The 19,066-nt window shown below is 33.1% G+C and overlaps 1 protein-coding gene across 3 annotated transcripts; it reads left to right on the forward strand.

The window, feature by feature from the left end:
• Positions 1-1,998: 1,998 nt before the first annotated feature.
• On the forward strand, positions 1,999-13,595 carry LOC133199609 (glucosidase 2 subunit beta-like). Of its 3 annotated transcripts, XM_061335453.1 has the most exons (17): positions 1,999-2,126; positions 4,711-4,833; positions 5,215-5,310; positions 5,413-5,470; positions 5,610-5,727; positions 5,816-5,879; positions 6,354-6,419; positions 7,423-7,507; positions 7,599-7,677; positions 7,783-7,956; positions 8,271-8,345; positions 9,110-9,184; positions 10,946-11,012; positions 11,536-11,605; positions 12,657-12,821; positions 13,013-13,103; positions 13,266-13,595. In XM_061335453.1, exons 1-17 carry the CDS (start codon positions 2,042-2,044, stop codon positions 13,407-13,409), a joined length of 1,635 nt encoding a protein of 544 aa, XP_061191437.1. In that variant the 5' UTR covers positions 1,999-2,041; the 3' UTR covers positions 13,410-13,595. The 3 variants fall into 3 exon arrangements, with proteins under 3 accessions (XP_061191437.1, XP_061191438.1, XP_061191439.1); XM_061335454.1 differs by lacking the exon at positions 9,110-9,184 and having other exon boundaries at positions 2,000-2,126; XM_061335455.1 differs by lacking the exons at positions 8,271-8,345; positions 9,110-9,184 and having other exon boundaries at positions 2,000-2,126.
• Positions 13,596-19,066: the final 5,471 nt, after the last annotated feature.

The raw sequence follows: 19,066 nt of genomic DNA on the forward strand, positions 1-19,066 counted from the left end.
TTTCTCTGCAAATGCGATGGTATTTATCTCCATTCAGAACAATCGTTTATGCCCGATCGATCACGATTATTTTTCTTCTGTCCTATAAAATATTTTAAGGAAAGATACTTTTTAAAAAAAAAAAAATAAATGACAAACATGCACTTTTTAAAAGTCGCACAGAATCTAGTAGGAATGTTGTGAACTTCGTAATGGCGTACGGCGCCATTGAAGAAGTGTCATTTCTAGTACATGATATGCACTGCTAGAACAGATAGAAGATATACAGGATTTATTTATTTATAATTAATCAAAATAATAATGAAGAGGAATTTAAAATTCCCGTATTTATAAATGTTTACGAAGTTAAACTTTAGAAATTCGTTCTATTTAGTTGAAGCCCCGAGTTGTCAACGGCTTCGTCTTCGGTGACCTCTCTCCAATTGGTGGCATATTTTAGGGTTATTTCTCTCTGCTAGACGTTCATACCTAAAAGATTGACCGTCCATAACCAAAGGAATTAGTCTATGTCAAAATTTCAACCGGCCATACTGTATATTCTATTTATTTAGCGTAAAAATCTATTCAATATATTTTTTTCTTACGATAAGCTTTACGAGTTCTATTGACCATTGACACCTATGACGTTTCAGTACCACGTGACCACTATCTAATTAGTGGAGATTTATACTTCGAGGACCCTATATTACGGGCGTTTTATCGTCTAATTACGGCCGTTTTCAACATTATTTCATAATTAAACGATAATAATATGTTTCAAGAATATAAAAGTGTTTCATTTTTAAGAAATTTAGATACGTGATAAAAACCCTTTAAGGTAAAGGAAGTTGACGATTGAAAAGTTGAAGTCATCATGTTTATCATAAAGCTTTGTTGTTAGGTTACCATTAACGTTTTTTCTAGTAAAATATCTAAATAAAACAGATGTGTCAGAATGTGTAGTATCTTTTATTTCAAGCTCACTGGGATATATCGAGTCGACATATGAATGAAAGTAACTATTGTCGTCGATATATCGAATTATTATACTACCCTCAAAAACGTGCACTATTTATATAATGTCGAGTTGAAGGCCACTGTAGCAAGTGTTTTCTTCTCATGTAGAAGTTTTTGAATAAATTCTGCTTCATATGAATACAAAAATAGGTCTGCTAATAAGGGGGCGCAATTGGTACCCATGGGAATTCCAACAGATTGTTTGAAGACCTGATCTCCAAAAACTACATCTAGATATTGTCAATCAGAAACTCAAGCATCTTTTTTTTAATATAACTTCAGAGTACTTGTGTGTACAATCAGAGTGTTTTTTTAACAAAATAATTTTGTAAATGACCAATGACAATGTAAGTATATTTACGAGTTCCATTTTTATTGAAAAAGAGTGAGAGAGGAACGAACGACAACTCTGCATAGGAAATTGGGTTTGAGGGTTCGAATCCTGTTTTTCTGTCGTATTTTTTTTCCTTTTTGGTTACATTCATTGGTGTCATTGATCACCCTAGATCTGTAGGTGAAAGTCCTGTCAAAAGAAACTAGGGATGTATGTATTTGACCCGGGACGAAAACATTAAAGAAGGGAGGAATGTAGTGGTCAGGCGGATTCGTTTGTCGGGGCCAACAGCTGACCTGGTAAAGCACCTGTTAAGAGTTTGGAATCCTCGTCTGGTTATCATGTTCATCGCATTTTCTCCCTTCACATGTTCATGTTACATTTGCGAAGAGAGTCAGAATTAATACTAAAATAGGAAAAAAAAATATCATCAGATGTTTCTTTTCTATAGATGTTCCCTATCTTAGTTGGCAACGAAAAAATAAATATATTTTTTTTAAAGCAAGATAAAAATATTCTGAATAGGATATGTAGATATTTGAAACAAGAAATGGATAAATGAAATCGGATTGGGGAAAAAAAATAATAAATGCTTGAAATCTGTTTATTGAATCATTTTATGTTCGAGTTATCTATTCATATAAGATCGACCAATCGGAAGTCTCCACCTCTTCCACTCTGCTCAATCAGTAAAACTTCTAGTCTTCAAAGATGAATGTCTTCTATTTGATATGTTTATTTGTAACAATATGTGTAGTAAACGGGAAAATGAGACCACGTGGCGTCTCAATTTCAAGTAAGTTTGTCAGCTCTGGGACACTTGCGCAGTTCGAATTTCCTCGTATTTCTTGTATGCCTATTCAAGCTATTTAGTATTACTATAACACCAAATTTATAAAGTATTATTCCTTGCATAAGTATTCTTTGTTGTGAAATAATGTTACTTAAAGTAATAATCCCATTGAATTCTACTGTTACAGTCGGGCAGGTTCGGTGCGTTGGCCAGATACTGAAATGGCTCATACATTTAGTTTGCTCACTTTTGAATTAGTATCTTTGGTATATGAATAATTAATAATATAATAATGATATAATAAAATAATTATTAATAATTTCGGTGCATCATGAAGTGGAAAATTGCTCCATTGGCAATGATGATAGAATTATTCAGGGTACATAACAATCCCCTCCAAATTTTTCTACTTTCAATTTTCATGGATTTGTGCTGTGCCAATTATCCTTTTTGTAAACTTTATTATCAGGTTTACTTGGCCTCCATTTTGGAGGATAACCAAAATTCCACATATGGCAGTCAAATTTTTACCATATCAGTGTTTGACACTTGGCAAAATCTGGTCTCATCATTAAGGATTACCTAATTAATGATCTCAGGTTGCTGGATTGGGTTTCAGATTGTCCAAACAAAAATTTCAAATGTGCTTACAACTTCATTTAGTATGTATCTAAATTTACCTTCTATTCTCTTACATCTGAAAGGGGAGGTAACACTTATTACTTGTATAAACTTGTGTTACTTGAAATAACACTTTCATATGACTTATCAATTTCCTATTTTGTTTGATTTATTGGATTCAATAACTGCACAGTGGAGTGTTGGTGGCATTTTGAATTTTTTGTTTCTTGACTGTCTATCTGGAATGACATTGACCATATTGACCTCAACAAGGTACCACTTGGATAACCCTCTCTATTTTGCAAAAGTAACAAACATATTTCTGTCCTCATATAGAAGCCATGGATGTCCCTGTTCAAATAAAGGTCTTGATTTTTTCTTCCTAATTTTTCTTAGGTTGTGAATTCAGACATTTCTTCATTCCTGGCAGGAAGGCTCACTTGATTTTTAACTGCACATGATGCTCTTACAATAAAAAGTAAACAAGACATTTCAGGAATATTTTTCAGAAGATTTCAAGATGACTTCGATCAGGTCTTTCAAAAAGATTCAATTATCAGAATAACTTACAAGACTCAAGGTTTAATAACCCTTGCATCCAGGTCTGGTAAAAGGACCTTGTTCCAATTGAAAATTTACTCTTTTTCCTCCAAAGTTAGGGAAATTCCCAAATGACAAGGAGACTGAATTTTTCAATGCTTTTTATAATTAAAAAAAAAAATTGAATTTTGAAATTTTAATGATTCTTAAAGATGTGAATAGGGAATAAGCCTATCAGTATCAATATTAACGAGACAGCAATATTTCCAAATTTTGGCATTTTTTTTTTAAATTCCCAATTGAAAGTGTAAAGGACCCTGCACTAAAAAGGGTCAAGCCCTGAGACTAGACTAGTACTATAACAAATTTATTTAATGAATTTTCTTTTTATATACAGTTAAACTTTGGTGTCTTGAACACTGATATTTCGAATACCATGGATATTTCAAAGTGATTTGTAAGTCCCAACCATTCATTCTTTTAAGTATTTTGCCCTCGATATCTCAAATCCTCGGATATCTTGAAGTCTTTTCATGGTCCCATGGAGTTCGAGATAACAAGGTTTGACTGTATGTTTAAGATTTAATTTATACAAATAATAATGCAAATCTAAGAGGAACAAAGGAAAAGATTTTTTTTATAAGGAATCCAAAACCCTATACATTAAATAAGTAGTTGGATAATGAAGAAAGAAAAGAAATCAATCAAGAAATAAAAAAATAAACTGCACTGATTTGAAAGTGTTTTTTTTAAATGAATACATGTAATTGAATGTAGAAAGCAAACTGATAAATGGTGATGGTAATTGTACAAATTTTGTAATAATGAGTATACTCATATTTATCCAGCAGTATCAATACATGTATTTATATTTTTTTTCTTTGGTTGAAAAATTGGCAATTTAACCAGAAGTATGAGGTTCATAAATCATTTGAATAGATGCCGGAGTTGCAGCCTTTGTTTGACCAAGAGTTCACTACCCTTTGTTTTGAAAAGTCTGGTAGATGGCAAGACTGCTATCCTCCAATTACGGAAGATTAAAAATTATCTAACGAAAGTCGAGGCTGCCTAAACTTGAATACTTATCTTACATAGTGAATGTACCCTTGATACAAAAGTATCACCCTGAAATACAGTCAATCTTTTGATACATGTATGCGTGTGATCATTATTGGCAATGGAGTTGTTTTCTTTCTACTGCAAATATCACTAGTATAAGATATGAAGTATATATATATATATATATATATATATATATATATATATATATATATATATATATATATATATATATATATATATATATTAATTGTAATATGTAAATGTATAATTTATTAGGACTGAATGACCAGTTTTGATTTATGTCATAGGAAAATGTCATATTGTAAGTGATATACTATATGTATGTATCAATGACATGTTTCAGTGGCCTCAAAATATCAGCCAAATGAAAGGAATAAATTCAATTGTATCAATGGATTTGGTGAAATTCCATATGATCACCTGAATGATGATTACTGCGATTGTGATGATGGAACAGATGAACCAGGTAATTAGTATCACCAGAAAGCTGGATTTAAGTCTAGAATAGACAAATTAAGTCACAGGCATTTGTTTCATATACAGAGCACCCCCTACTTGTGGTAAAAATAAGTAGGGGGTGCCCCATATATGAATCAAGTGCCTGTGATTTAAGTGTAGAACGGACAAACCAGGTAATTAGCCTGACTAGAGAGCTTTACAATTTTTTTTTTCTGGAGGGGGCGGTCCCAGGGCATAATTCATGAAACATGTTTTGAAGAATCATTGAGGTTAACATTTTGAAGAATCATTGAGGTTGAAATTTGGTAAAACAGGTGTCCACAAAATTCCAAAAGATATGAACCCATAAGAAATTAATGAAACAGATGTTTTTAAATTACTCTTATAGGGACTTCTGCATGTGCAAATGGAAAATTTCACTGTACAAATGCTGGTTACATCCCCAAGTATATACAGTCATCACGAGTAAATGATGGAGTTTGCGGTAAGTAGGGCAGTGTTGTATAAATGCAAATGAACATTAACACAAGACATATTAAAACATTTGGTTGAGGTAGATGTGACTTGTCAGTGTTTCTAATTACAGACTGCTGTGACGGAACAGATGAATATGGTGGCAAAATTGAATGTGTGAACAACTGCAAGTAAGGAGGAGTTTTATTTTATGATTTACGATCAAGGTGGGAAATTATGAGAGGTGTACCATAACATTTACAGTATACTAGTATTATACAGCTATAAACTGAGAAATTGACCACTACTGACATAATATTTGTTTTCTAGGGAACTTGGAAAGGCAATGCGTGAAGAACAGGACCAGAAGAGAAGATTACACGAGGAAGGATTTAAAAAGAGGGATGGCTTCATCGCTGAAGTTAAAAGAATCATGGAGGAGAAAAATGTAACTATTTGACCTGCTGAATCTTCCCTGGACAATGACATAAAGAAACAATCAAATAAATGTTGATGATGTATGCTTTGTAATACAGGTAAAAATACAAGAACTTGAGAAGGAGAAAGCAGAACTAGAAGTCAGATTGAAGGAACTTGAAGGTATGTATAAAACCTGAAGTAAGTAAGACAGGTGTCTTTCTCTATACTTAAATATTTAAACCCACGTATTTAAAGAAAATACAGTATAGTCTGGATATACTGCATGATTTTGTTTCCAAGCAAGTTGTCCAGATAAATGAAGCATCTAGATGACTGAAACAGACCTCGTATATTGTTAGATATATACATTCATGTATGTTTTGTTTACAACAAATGTTGTCCAGAAGGAGAAGGGTCCACATTATTGACTTGTGGATTAACAAAGCTCCACTTTACAAAGTCACAGTTTCTCACCCAGTACTTTAAGGCAATATATCAATTAGATATTGATGTATTGTTTAATCAACTAGGTATATAATCTACAAATCTCCCCTTGTACTTCAAAGAAATATATCATCAACTATACATAATGAAATACAAAATATTACATAGCAAGATGAAATGTCCCTGAAGTTCAATTTTTTCCTGTAACAGCTCTGAAGGCAGAACACGAGGGACCAGAAAAGGAAGCCAAAGACCGCCATGAACAGGTGTGGAAAGGTGAGTTAAGCTATAATATCATAGACTGCCATGAACAGGTGTGGAAAGGTGAGTTAAAATAAGCTATAATATCAAAGACTGCCATGAACAGGTGTGGAAAGGTGAGTTAAAGTAAGCTATAATATCAAAGACTGCCATGAACAGGTGTGGAAAGGTGAGTTAAGCTATAATATCATAGACTGCCATGAACAGGTGTGGAAAGGTGAGTTAAAATAAGCTATAATATCAAAGACCGCCATGAACAGGTGTGGAAAGGTGAGTTAAAATAAGCTATAATATCATAGACTGCCATGAACAGGTGTGGAAAGGTGAGTTAAGCTATAATATCATAGACTGCCATAAACAGGTGTGGAAAGGTGAGTTAAAATAAGCTATAATATCAAAGACCGCCATGAACAGGTGTGGAAAGGTGAGTTAAAATAAGCTATAATATCATAGACTGCCATGAACAGGTGTGGAAAGGTTAGTTAAAATAAGCTATAATATCAAAGACCGCCATGAACAGGTGTGGAAAGGTGAGTTAAAATAAGCTATAATATCATAGACTGCCATGAACAGGTGTGGAAAGGTGAGTTAAAATAAGCTATAATATCAGAGACTGCCATGAACAGGTGTGGAAAGGTGAGTTAAAATAAGCTATAATATCATAGACTGCCATGAACAGGTGTGGAAAGGTGAGTTAAAATAAGCTATAATATCAAAGATTGCCATGAACAGGTGTGGAAAGGTGAGTTAAAATAAGCTATAATATCATAGACTGCCATGAACAGGTGTGGAAAGGTGAGTTAAAATAAGCTATAATATCATAGACTGCCATGAACAGGTGTGGAAAGGTGAGTTAAAATAAGCTATAATATCAAAGACCGCCATGGACAGGTGTGGAAAGGTGAGTTAAAATAAGCTATAATATGGAAAAAAGTGGAGCAATGTTGACAAATAATGACATACACTAAGTAACAAAATATCTGACCAAACTATTTAAAAACTTTTTTTTTTAAATTAGAACAAAAAGAAGCTAAAGAGAAGGAGAGAAGTGCACTCCGGGCCAGGGAAGCCTTTGATGACCTAGATTTAAATAAAGATGGATTGTAAGTCAGAAAGCATTGTTTGTGAATTTGATGATACGTGTAATTTGTAAAATGATTCTCATATCTTTATTTTTGTGTTATTTAACTTCAGTTGTGATATTTTGGAGATAATACCTCACATGGAGTTTGACATTGATTCTAATGGCATTGTCAGTGAAGAGGAAGCTAAGGTACATAAGAAAGAACTCAACTGCTGGCACCATTTCTCTGAAATCATCAAAAAATTGTCATGATTTTTAAAAAGAAATTTCATGTTTGTTTATTTTTTTTTAAAGGAACATTTAGAAGACCAAGAAAAAGTTGATTTTGATGAATTTAGTTCTAAAATATGGGGAAACATTCAGGGTATTTACAAAAAGCTTGTCCCAGAGGAGGAGAAAAAGGAGACCCCACCCCCTGTAGAGCCTCAGGGTGAAACTGAAACCCTAGTACCACCAGAAGAACCTCAGGTAAAGGAATTCACCCACTCTGTTGTCATTATGTGCATGGTCCCCACTAACTTAACTGAACCTAGAATGCATTTCTGCATTCACTTTTCATGACATCAATGTTAATTGTTTTGGATTTCATTTATGTGGTTTAAGTAGGAAAACCCAAAATGCTGTAAAATTTCGTCCACATATAGCTGTTTTAAGTTTGAAATGGTTTGTGTGGTGTTCACTATGTCAGTGTAGTGTCTGTAGTTCTGGTATATAACCAGTGTCTCTGTTGTATGCATTGTGGTAGGCTAGGCCAGGTAGTGATTTGTCTCCGCCTCTTGTAGGCCACACCCCATGTCACACCCCCTCCTGATGAGGGTGAGGATTATGAGGATGATGACGGAGAGGATGAAGATGAGGTAAGTGTTTGATGTTGTCATTGCTTCGCTGAGGTTGTTACTAGTGCTTGCTTTTACTACGGTATTTATTGTGTGGTTTTTAGACAGGATATATAGGGGGAAGTTGAGGGTTTTTTTGGGTAACAAATAGAGTGTGTTATTTCAAGTACACGTGACCATAGATGTCATTACATTGATGTTCTAACATACTTTTTATAATGAGATTTATAATGTAGAGATCACCTGAATACAATTCAAACAGAATTAGGAGTACATGTATTCTTAATATCAGTATGCTTATTCATTTAAAGAAATGAAGAATAAAGTTATAATCACATGACATTTTTCTTCAGTTTTCTGGATCTTGTGCAAGCAATTCATCTGCATAAATGAGTAGACATGTTAATATCAGTTGACTAGTGAAAGTCAAAGCAGTAATAACCTATGGAGCCTACTATACTTTAATGATTTTTCTGTGATCAAACTTTACTGTCTAGCTACAGAATGAAATTGCTGAATGCAGGATAGAAATTAGGATGACCCATCACAATCTTGTTATCCACCAATCTTTTTAAATTAGAAGGGAAAGTCTGTGTCAGACAGTTTGTAGGTAAATTGTCAAGCATTAGGAAGAGCACTTACTTAGTTTAATGTGTTGATAGTATTTACTGTTGAATGGTTTGACTGCTATGTAGGAGTCCCATTATTAGTTGTATACATGGATCTATGGCTCCTTTTCATTCTTATCTCTCTAATTCCTCCTCACTTTCTACCCTCACAACAAGTCTAAACTACTGGAAACTACCACCAGCATGGAAAATGTGGAATTACCTGAAAATGCTGAACTTTTCCCTCCAGAGGTAAAGCTAGATTGTTCTTAAGAATTTTAGTGCTTAACAGATTGCATGTCAGCATCTTATCCAAATACACACGTGCCACAAATGTCCTGAATCATAGTTTTTTTTCTCCCCCAAATGATGCACATCAGCAAAATTTGTGATGCATGTAGAGTAATATAGGGTAGAAAGAATGATAAACTCCTGGAATACAGGTTTTTTTGTCTTGTCAAAAAGGCAGGGAATATTTGGCTGTGCATGAATGCCTTGCTTTTACCTCCATTTTGCATGCTGATTGAATGTGTGGAATCTAGCTAATGAGCAAAGTAAAAAAGAGATTTAAAATTAAGGGAAAAGATATTATTAAAGATTATATATTTTGATGTTACATGTATTTTTTTTGCCATATGTTGAATATTAATATGAATAATATAGCATAAACCAACTATTATTCGCGTCGTCTTTTATTCGCAATTCGTTTGTTTGAAATCAATTTGCTACGACTATTTTTCGCGACTAAGGAATTATTCTATACAAGTACAAAGCAAAATAAATGGTTCGCAGCGATTAATATTCGCGAGTTAAAGTAGGTCGCGAAACTCACAAATATTTCTCGCATACAAATAAAAGTTGGTTTACAAAATGTAAAAGCGTACTTCGAATGAACTAGCTTTATAATGGAAAGTGAGACATAGTCTGATGTATAGCTGATGTAACATGCTGCATGTGTTTTATGTCGTTTATCTCATGCTGTTTCTAAATCAGTCTTTGATGTGTCAGGGTGATTTGTTCTGTTAAGATGATGTGGTTTAGGCCTGTGTCCTCCAGGGTTGTAACTGTGTAGGGTTTACAGGTGTAAAAGAGGTCAGATTATGTTGGTTGTTGGTTCTAAATGTAAAGAGACTAATTGTAGGCATTAAATCTAATACATCCAAATAAATAACTGAAATTAAGATACTACTTCTAAGTGTTGCAGGTGGTGGTTTCATTGCATTAAACAAAGATCAGCTGTGGTCAGCTTGTGATGCATCAACACTCCACTTGCAAAACACTGTATTCCAAACTTTTACAAACCAGTCTTTCTGCAGCTTGGATTAATCAGGGCTAGACAAATAGCATTGCCCGATGCCCGGGACAACCAATTTTGTTTGGTGGGCAAGTTACTTGATAAGTGGTCCTTTCCACAGACAAGTGCTTTTCCCAATTAACAAAAAATCAATTACTCAAATGTTTGTTTTACTGCTGTTAAAATAGATAATGAATCACAGCAGAGTATCTGTTTTTGATGCAGTTGATTACACACAGTCATGAAGTCGAACCCTCAGTCGACATTCAGGAGTGTTTTTCATAATAAAATAAGTAGATATTTTTTTCATTTAAATAATACCGAGAAATTTATTTGTACGTGTACATGCATACACATTGACATGTATCTAAAATTTTAAGCTTTACAATCAGTGCTTACCGCACATGCTTAGAAGTCTCCCTAGAATTAGAAATTTCACCCTAAATTTCTCCTTGGGAGAGTTAAATGATTTGGGGTCTAGATTAGTCCTAAATTTTAATAATAATGCTTTAATTTTGTGTTATTTAAGTAAAGGTTGGACAAGCATATTTTTTTGGTAGAACAAGTAATTTTTACGATGGTAACCTGCCTGAGGGCAAGTCCTGAAAAATTCTATTTGGCTTCCCCTAATCCCTATATACATGTATATGGTTTATGTGTTGATTTACTTTCTATCATTAAAATGTGATTGGTTAAGTAGACTGTATTTTTAATTGTAGGAAGAAGAACATGTGGATGAAGAAAAAATGCCTGAGTATGACGAAGAAACTAAAGCCCTTATAGCAGGTATATAGTTCTACAGGAATTAGTCAAGTTATATTTACTACATCTGTTGAATAATGCTTTGACCTTCTGTATTGAGGGTATAGTGTTAACATTCAATATAATTGTTTGTATTGAGAATTCAAGAAATGGAGAATATTTCAATGTGTAAATCATTATGTAGATGCAGAAGGTCTAAATATGTGCATGGATTCAAACATTAGTAAAACTCGAAGAAATTTTACACCTAAGTAACATATTGCATGATTATAGATAATATCTATGTATTTATTTTTATCATATCTCAAATTGCAATTCTTATTGACAAAATATCTTTATTACTAAATTTAAATCAATTTTTTTCTTGTTTGAACTGCATCCAAATGGAATACTTCTGAGAGTTTGATAGTGCCAATTTCACTTAATTATTATTTTATTATTTTTCAAGAAAGACGAGTTCATGAGTATCTCACACATTGAAAGCTAATAAAAATCATGAGTATCTCACCCATTGAAAGCTAATAAAAATCAAATCTGGTCATTTCAGCTGCTGATGAAGCACGGAAAAAATATGAGGAAGCAGACAAACGCTCAAAAGACATTGATGGGGAGATTACGTAAGTTTTGTGTAAAATTAATTGTGATACATGTATAAGGCAGATCTCTTTTTCATTCCCCCCTGCAATAAGTTTGCTGTTGAAAATGAAGAATGTGGTCGTCTGTGCAACTTATCCCAATACAAAATGTTCCAAGCTTAATTTGTAATTATTTTAATTGAATGACTGGACAGAAAACATAAGCACTACCGAGGGAGTTCTGTTGTATTGAGGTATTACATTATACATAAAGTCTGCCATTACAAGAACAGCACAAAGGAAGACAGATATCTGACATGTGCAGGAAAATAAACGTTAACGGGCAGTTAGTAGTTAATTATTTATTCCCCAGAGTGTGACTGAAAGCATCATTAATGACATACTGTTGTCAGTTGATTAACATTCTCCTTTACATTGATGTGGGAGGCAAGCTGCAGTTTTAATCATGTAACATTAGATAAAAAAGAACAATTCTTATTTTCGTCACAAACATGGTAATGCCTTAACTAGCCAAACCAAGTACTTTCTATACATATATAGTCATTAAAGCTAGCTATTAAAAATACACCTCATTTTATTTTATCCAAGTGCATTAATGAATGTTTTGGCTGATTTCATCCTTGGCTAATTTGCAACTGTGTATTGTACCTGTTATTTGATTTCTGTATAAAGATGGGGCAATAGAGGAAAGATTTCCTGATCTTTGTAAACTGAAATGTAATCATTTATTACATGTAGTGTAATGTTTTATTATGTATCTACTGTAAAGTACAGTTCTTTACACAAAAAAAGAGTTTCTTGGTTTCATTTTAGTTGAGTACATGTATTGGGCTGAAATTAAAATCTTTTTGTTTGACTTTTTTGAGGGAGCAGACGGAATATTTTTCTGTCCATATCAATTTGTTTTCTACCTCAATTTTTTTTTTTCTAATAGAGCTCTCAAATTTTTGAATTGTAGCAATTCTTTAGGGTTTATCAAATGGGGAGATAAAATTTTTATTTAGGCTCTAAAGCCACAAGTCAGCCTTGTTAAAAGTGGCATTTTTAAAAGTATATTTGTTGTAAATTTCAGGTCTCTGACTTCATATTTAAACACAGACTATGGTAAAGATAAAGAATTTGCAGTTTTACGAGACCAGTGTTATGAGTATACAGACAGAGAATATACATACAAGTTATGTCCCTTTTCTACTGCTTCTCAACGACCCAAGTCAGGAGGCCACGAAACAAATTTAGGGTGGGTATTTACATGTGTGTTTTTCTATATGATACAAAGTTGTTTTATTTTCTTGTAAGAATTCTTTTGGCCCAAAATTGACATTTTTTTCATTTGGTTTATTTTGGTCAAGATGGCTTTTGATTCATTTAATTGTACACATATTGTGTTTTATAAAGTATGTGTTATATGTGTGTATTTGTTATTGGCAGTCGCTGGGGGAGATGGGAGGATGACCATTATAAAACAATGGTCTATGACCACGGACAAAATTGCTGGAATGGACCTGACCGATCCGTCAAGGTATCCATAGAAACGTCTTTTCCTTTCACACACAGAAAATATTTAAATCAAAATAAATGTGTTGTATATGAATTTAATTGTGAAGAAAATGGTACAAAAAAAAAATTGATTTAAATAGAATTTTTGTTCTGTGTTTTCCATGATTACATGTCTTTATTCTAGGTCCATATAACGTGTGGTCCGGAGCACCAGCTGACAAATGCCTATGAGCCGAGTCGCTGTGAATACGCTTTTGACTTTGTTACCCCCTGTGCCTGTAATCAACCTCCTCCAGTCCATGATAAAGACCCTCATGATGAGTTATAGAACACCAGCTCTACTCACACATCAACTGTAGAGTTTTCTGAAGAAAAAAAATTCATGACTTGTCTCCAAGAGAATCTTAATGTGATCTGTTTAAAACACTCTCTAATGACAATTCTTAAAGATTTTTCCTAAATATCATCCATTCATACTCATTTTTTTCAGAATAAAAATAAAATTGAAAGTGCTTTTCCAATTTTTATTGATGAAATGATAGAAAGGTTAGAAATATGCATTTGGCTCAAAATAAAAGACACCACAGAGTCTGCACATCTGTTTCATATTTAGATGTTTTACTGACTATAGACCATAATGGCCAACTAACAACTTAACTGTATGACAAACGATTTTTATTTGATACACAAGAGCATGCTCTGAGTACATGTATGATCAATTTTTAAATCTAGACAGGCTAGTGACAAGTAAGTTGATGTTACAGAGATTTCAACTACAGGTACCTCATTTAAAGTCAGCATTTCAGAAATTCTGATTGTTTGCAAATCTTGTCTATAGATTATTCTGTCTACTTGATCAGTACATAGGGCTCACGACAGGTGTGACCTGTCAACAGGGGATGCTTACTCTTCCTAGGCACCTGATCCCACCTCTGGAATTTCCAGGAGTCCATGCTATGCTCTGTCTGCACTAAAAGCCAGGTTTCAGGTTCTTTTTTGGTAGCCTCTTTTACTTTTATATCTTACATAATTTTACTTCTATTTATTTTTCAAAGAATTTGATCAATTTGGAACCGAAGTTGAATGTCAAAATGGTTTTAGACTGTGATTCATTAAGATAAAAATAAGATTTTTTTTGCCCTTACTGTGCAAATTGGGGGAATTTTCATAACCGGTCCTTGGCTGAAGATCAAGTTATGCATGAGAGGTGGCGCTAATACTGTATAGACATATTCATAAATTTTGTTTTTGTATATTAACTGATTGAGGATTGGGGTGGGGGATATATGTCTTAACTTTTTATTTTAGAAAGAATGGGCCAAAGGAGATAACTCCTAAAAATTCCCTTTTTCAAACTATTAATGGTCTTTTGGATAATCACATGGCGCAGTAGATGCTGTTCACTGTTCAAAGGCAGTCAGTGCTGAGTATAAGTCCAACTTTGAAGTCTTCCACTGGCAATTTGTGAAATACTGTCGAAGGTACGTAAAGCAAACAAACTACTACACAAGGATAACATCTTGCCTGCTGCGTAGATAGTACATGTAGTCATGTTCAATACTGTAAATTAGGTAATATCGAATAGTTGAACGTTTGACGATTTGTTAATTTTTTTTTTAAAATTGCTTAGTGCTTGGAAACTGATAGTTTACTATATCGCTCATATACAAGGATGAAAAAGCTGACACGAGTGGGAACTTGGACAATGATTAGTTATCTACCACAGGAGCGGTCGATCTAGTTACAAAGTGCACATGGGAAAATGTGAGACGTTATTTCTTTATGATTCGTCAATGATATCATGTAGAAAAAAAAATTATGTGTAAAATATTTTTAAAACTTGCTTTAAATTAAGTTTTAATTGTTATTATTTATGTCTCAATTTGATTTTTATTTTTTATCAGATAATTACGGAAGCCCATTTAGGACCTATCAAAAAATATTTTCGAATTCGATATAACGAATTGTAGAATTTGTTATAACAAATTTAATTCGTTATAACAATTTCTTTGAATTCGTTATAACGAATTTAAGGGGGCCGACTGGGGTTTTCATTGCGCAATACTTCGTGCAGCATAGTAAAATAAAGCGTATTTACTCTATTGAAGCATTTATTTTTACATAATTTATAAAAATTAACAAAATTAAGAAATCTCAGGTTAAAAAATCTAATTACGCTTTTAAATAACTGATTTTTTAATCGATTTTTCAAGTGATGGGTAGATAGACGTCGTAATGGTGTGTTTTTGACGTTATGATTAATCGGAGTTCTTAAAGAGGGGTAATAAATTATGTCATAAAATAAAAAGTATAAAATAGATGCTCTTGAAATTTTAAACATAGGAAATTGAGAATCTCACAATCACTTTTATTATTTTTCATATAAATCTGTGGTATCTGTCATGTTTTGTAGTGCTCCATTAAAACAGGAAAATATCATGAATTTTGACATTTTGAGATGCCCCCTCTGGAAACCAGACGGTAGAATTTAGTGTTTCTTGCATAAAATGTACAATGTAGTATTGCTCATCAAATACTATAATTTGAGCAAAAAGTCTATAGTAGCATTTGTATAATTTACTTCAAAGTGCGAAAAAATAGTATATTTCTATATAATCCTATAGTAAATGTAACTATATTTTGAGATGGTCCCTTAAAAGTAACCAGACGGTAGATTTTCACTAAACTTGGCATGTATACTTAGGTCAATGTAAGGTACATATGGTATAAAATTAAAGAGTTTCTCTATAGTAGTTTTCACACAATAAAACCCCAGTCGGCTCCCTTAATCTGTTATAACAAATTTGTTGAATTCGTTATATAGAAAAATATGTATTAATTTGATACGAAAGCCATGAAGGGACATGAGGATTTTCAAAAAAGTGTAAAAGTAAACCGAGATCTCGATTTATATAATCCGTTCTCTCGGATTGACAATCTGTGATAACGAATTACTAATTCGTTCTCACAGATTATCAATTCGTTCCCTCAAATTACACAATCCGTTCTCTCGGATTGTAATTCGTTCTTTCGGTTTAAACAATTCGTTCCCACGGTTTAATTGTTCGTTCTCTCAGATTATCAATTCGTTCCCTCAAATTACTCAATCCGTTATCTCGGATTGTAATTCGTTCTCTCGGTTTAAACAATTCGTTCCCACGGTTTAATTATTCATTCTCTCAGATTATCAATTCGTTCCCTCAAATTACTCAATCCGTTATCTCGGATTGTAATTCGTTCTCTCGGTTTAAACAATTCGTTCCCACGGTTTAATTATTCGTTCTCTCAGATTATCAATTCGTTCCCTCAAATTACACAATTCGTTATCTCGGATTGTAATTCATTCTCTCGAGTTAAAAAATTCATTTTCTTGGAATGTTTGTCGTTATCGGGAGGAATATGATTTGTTTTACAGGTACGAAAGCCATGAAGGGACATGAGGATTCTCAAAAAAGTGTAAAAGTAAACCGAGATCTCGATTTATACAATCCGTTCACTCGGATTGACAATCTGTTATAACGAATTACTAATTCGTTCTCACAGATTATCAATTCGTTCCCTCAAATTACACAATCCGTTCTCTCGGATTGTAATTCGTTCTCTCGGTTTAAACAAATCGTTCCCACGGTGTAATTATTCGTTCTCTCAGATTATCAATTCGTTCCCTCAAATAACACAATCCGTTATCTCGGATTGTAATTCGTTCTCTCGGTTTAAACAATTCGTTCCCTCGGAATGTAAATCGTTCCGACGAATTAATTTTTCGTTCTCTCAGATTTTTAATTCGTTCCCTCTAATTAGACAATCCGTTATCTCGGATCTGTATCCAGATCTGTGAGGCATGTTGCAGTGTATATAAAAAAAGGGGGGATAAGAAAAAAATTAAATATTTTTTCAAAATAAATACAAAACCTCCAAGACTCCCCCACATCGAAAAATCCTTTTCATTGAGAAAGGTGGGGGGGGGGGGGTGTCGATCGGTTTTGTTTCCTCTCCTTTTTTTAAATGAATTATTTGAAATAGCTAGATCTACTGTAACAAAAAGAAGTACTCAGTATGTAAATGTCTATGCGAGGGCGGGATTAAAGTTGAAGTGGGGATAGGGGCTTTGAATGAAAAAAAATTAAATTCAATGCTAAATCAGCAACATATCTACACTATACTGAAAACAGAGGGCAGGTACTAAGGCCTGCTGATATGACATGGAATTATTTTGAATGTATCTCAATGAAATAAAAAGCAGACAAAGAACTAAGTACGTTACGTATTATTCGAAGGCCCACAGTTTTTCGTATTTTGATATACAAGTTTGCAAAAATATAACTACTATGTACATGTAGAAGAAGATTGGTAGTTTTGATATATGCATAACAAAATTTCGCAAGTGCGTTGATTAGAGGTATTCACAGGATTTAAACATCCGTTCTTTCCGGAAATTGCTATTTTTTCCACTATTTTTACAACAAATTCCCAAAATTGAAGTAGTGCACACCCCTCGAGCAAAATAAAACATATATATTTGAAAATAATTTGATAAAAGACAAGCAAAAATAATGCTAAGAATTTGCTCGAGGAATGTGCAGTATGTTAATTTTGACATTTCATGACTGTTTCCGGTGGCGGATACCAAGTTAGTCGAGAGGCGAGTTCTTATCTAGGAGCAATAATAATGGTGTATTTCGTGTAATAATGTTAAAGAAATAAATTTATCATTGATTGACCATATTTATATTGCTCATACAAATATATTTGTCATGAAAATAGCATAAAAACTAAAAAAATGTTTTATAGAAATGACAAATAACGATATTTTTTTAAACAACTAAGCCTTACACTTGCTAAATGTTGCCAGCAAGAAGGGAAGAGATCAATTTAATATACTAAAGCAATAAAATATAAATGTTCAGCTGACAAATGAAATCACTAAAAGTATTATTGCAGAAAAAAATGCTTAAATCCTAGCCTTTATTTCATCTTGCTACTGAAACGGTCTAGTTGACGTCTGCATGTATGTAAATAAATTACGCAAGAAACTCAACGATGACGTCACAATAGGTCCCCTTGCAACACATTCTTTTTGGAAAGGGGGGGGGATAAATTCCCAATCTTTTGGATGCTGTTGGTCAGGACTGATTAGATTAATTAATATTCTGAAGTCTTGTATTTTCAGTCATTTATACAAGTGCACGGTTGATGTTTCAATATATTTTTATATTTTATAATACACGCACAATATAAGCGTGTTGCATCTGCATCTGTATATTGTAGACATTGCCGTTAATATTATGCAAAGCAATATAAAAAACAAAGGCTCATATTTCACCTAGTAAAAGAGCCACAGCGCATTTGATAGGTATTTTCGCCTACTCTACTGGTGATTCCTTAAATTCATTGTTTAACCAAAATTTTGTCATACAATCTTAGTTTATACATGCGTAAAACCATACCACACATTAATGATATTTCAATATTAATAGTTTCCTCATATGATAAATATGAAAATTATCCAGTTTGTATGGAGTATATAGTAAATATTGAGGTATCCACCTAAAGATGACAAACTGTTGTCAAAGACCACCCTTAACCAGAAAAAAAAAAAAAAAAAAAAAAAAAAAAACTTTTGAAGGATTTTATTCGGATATGACTGCACTTCTAATTTTGGTTAAAAGGTGGTCTTCATATTGAAAATGATGAAAATATACATTCAATTTTTCTTCTCATATAATCGTAAGATTTAGCAATCTGTCTTAAATTTATTCATTCAACGTCATTGACTTCGTTGGCGCAATGGTATGATTGCTGGAATGTAAATATGGTGATAGCGAGTTCAAGTCCCACATTTTTTCCATTTATGCTTTCTTAAATTTGTTTTTCTTTGTGTATCTTTTCTACGTTTTTCTTTATTACGTTTTATGATATACATAAGTTCAGAAAGTTATAATATACACAATATACACTTTGAAAGTAGCTCGGAAAAAACAGTCC

Source organism: Saccostrea echinata, unplaced genomic scaffold, assembly GCF_033153115.1.
Source record: "Saccostrea echinata isolate AGI-Se365-2 ecotype Australia unplaced genomic scaffold, CSIRO_AGI_Sech_v1 ptg000034l, whole genome shotgun sequence".
NCBI lineage: Eukaryota > Metazoa > Mollusca > Bivalvia > Ostreida > Ostreidae > Saccostrea > Saccostrea echinata.

What these genes read in the sequence shown, in the direction of transcription:
- LOC133199609 (XM_061335453.1), top strand. Translation starts at nt 2,042, where the DNA reads ATGAATGTCTTCTATTTGATATGTTTATTTGTAACAATATGTGTAGTA. An exon ending in TCAGTGAAGAGGAAGCTAAG is followed by an intron (nt 7,678 to 7,782) that starts GTACATAAGAAA and finishes TTTTTTTTAAAG; the next exon opens with GAACATTTAGAAGACCAAGA. An exon ending in TACCACCAGAAGAACCTCAG is followed by an intron (nt 7,957 to 8,270) that starts GTAAAGGAATTC and finishes CGCCTCTTGTAG; the next exon opens with GCCACACCCCATGTCACACC.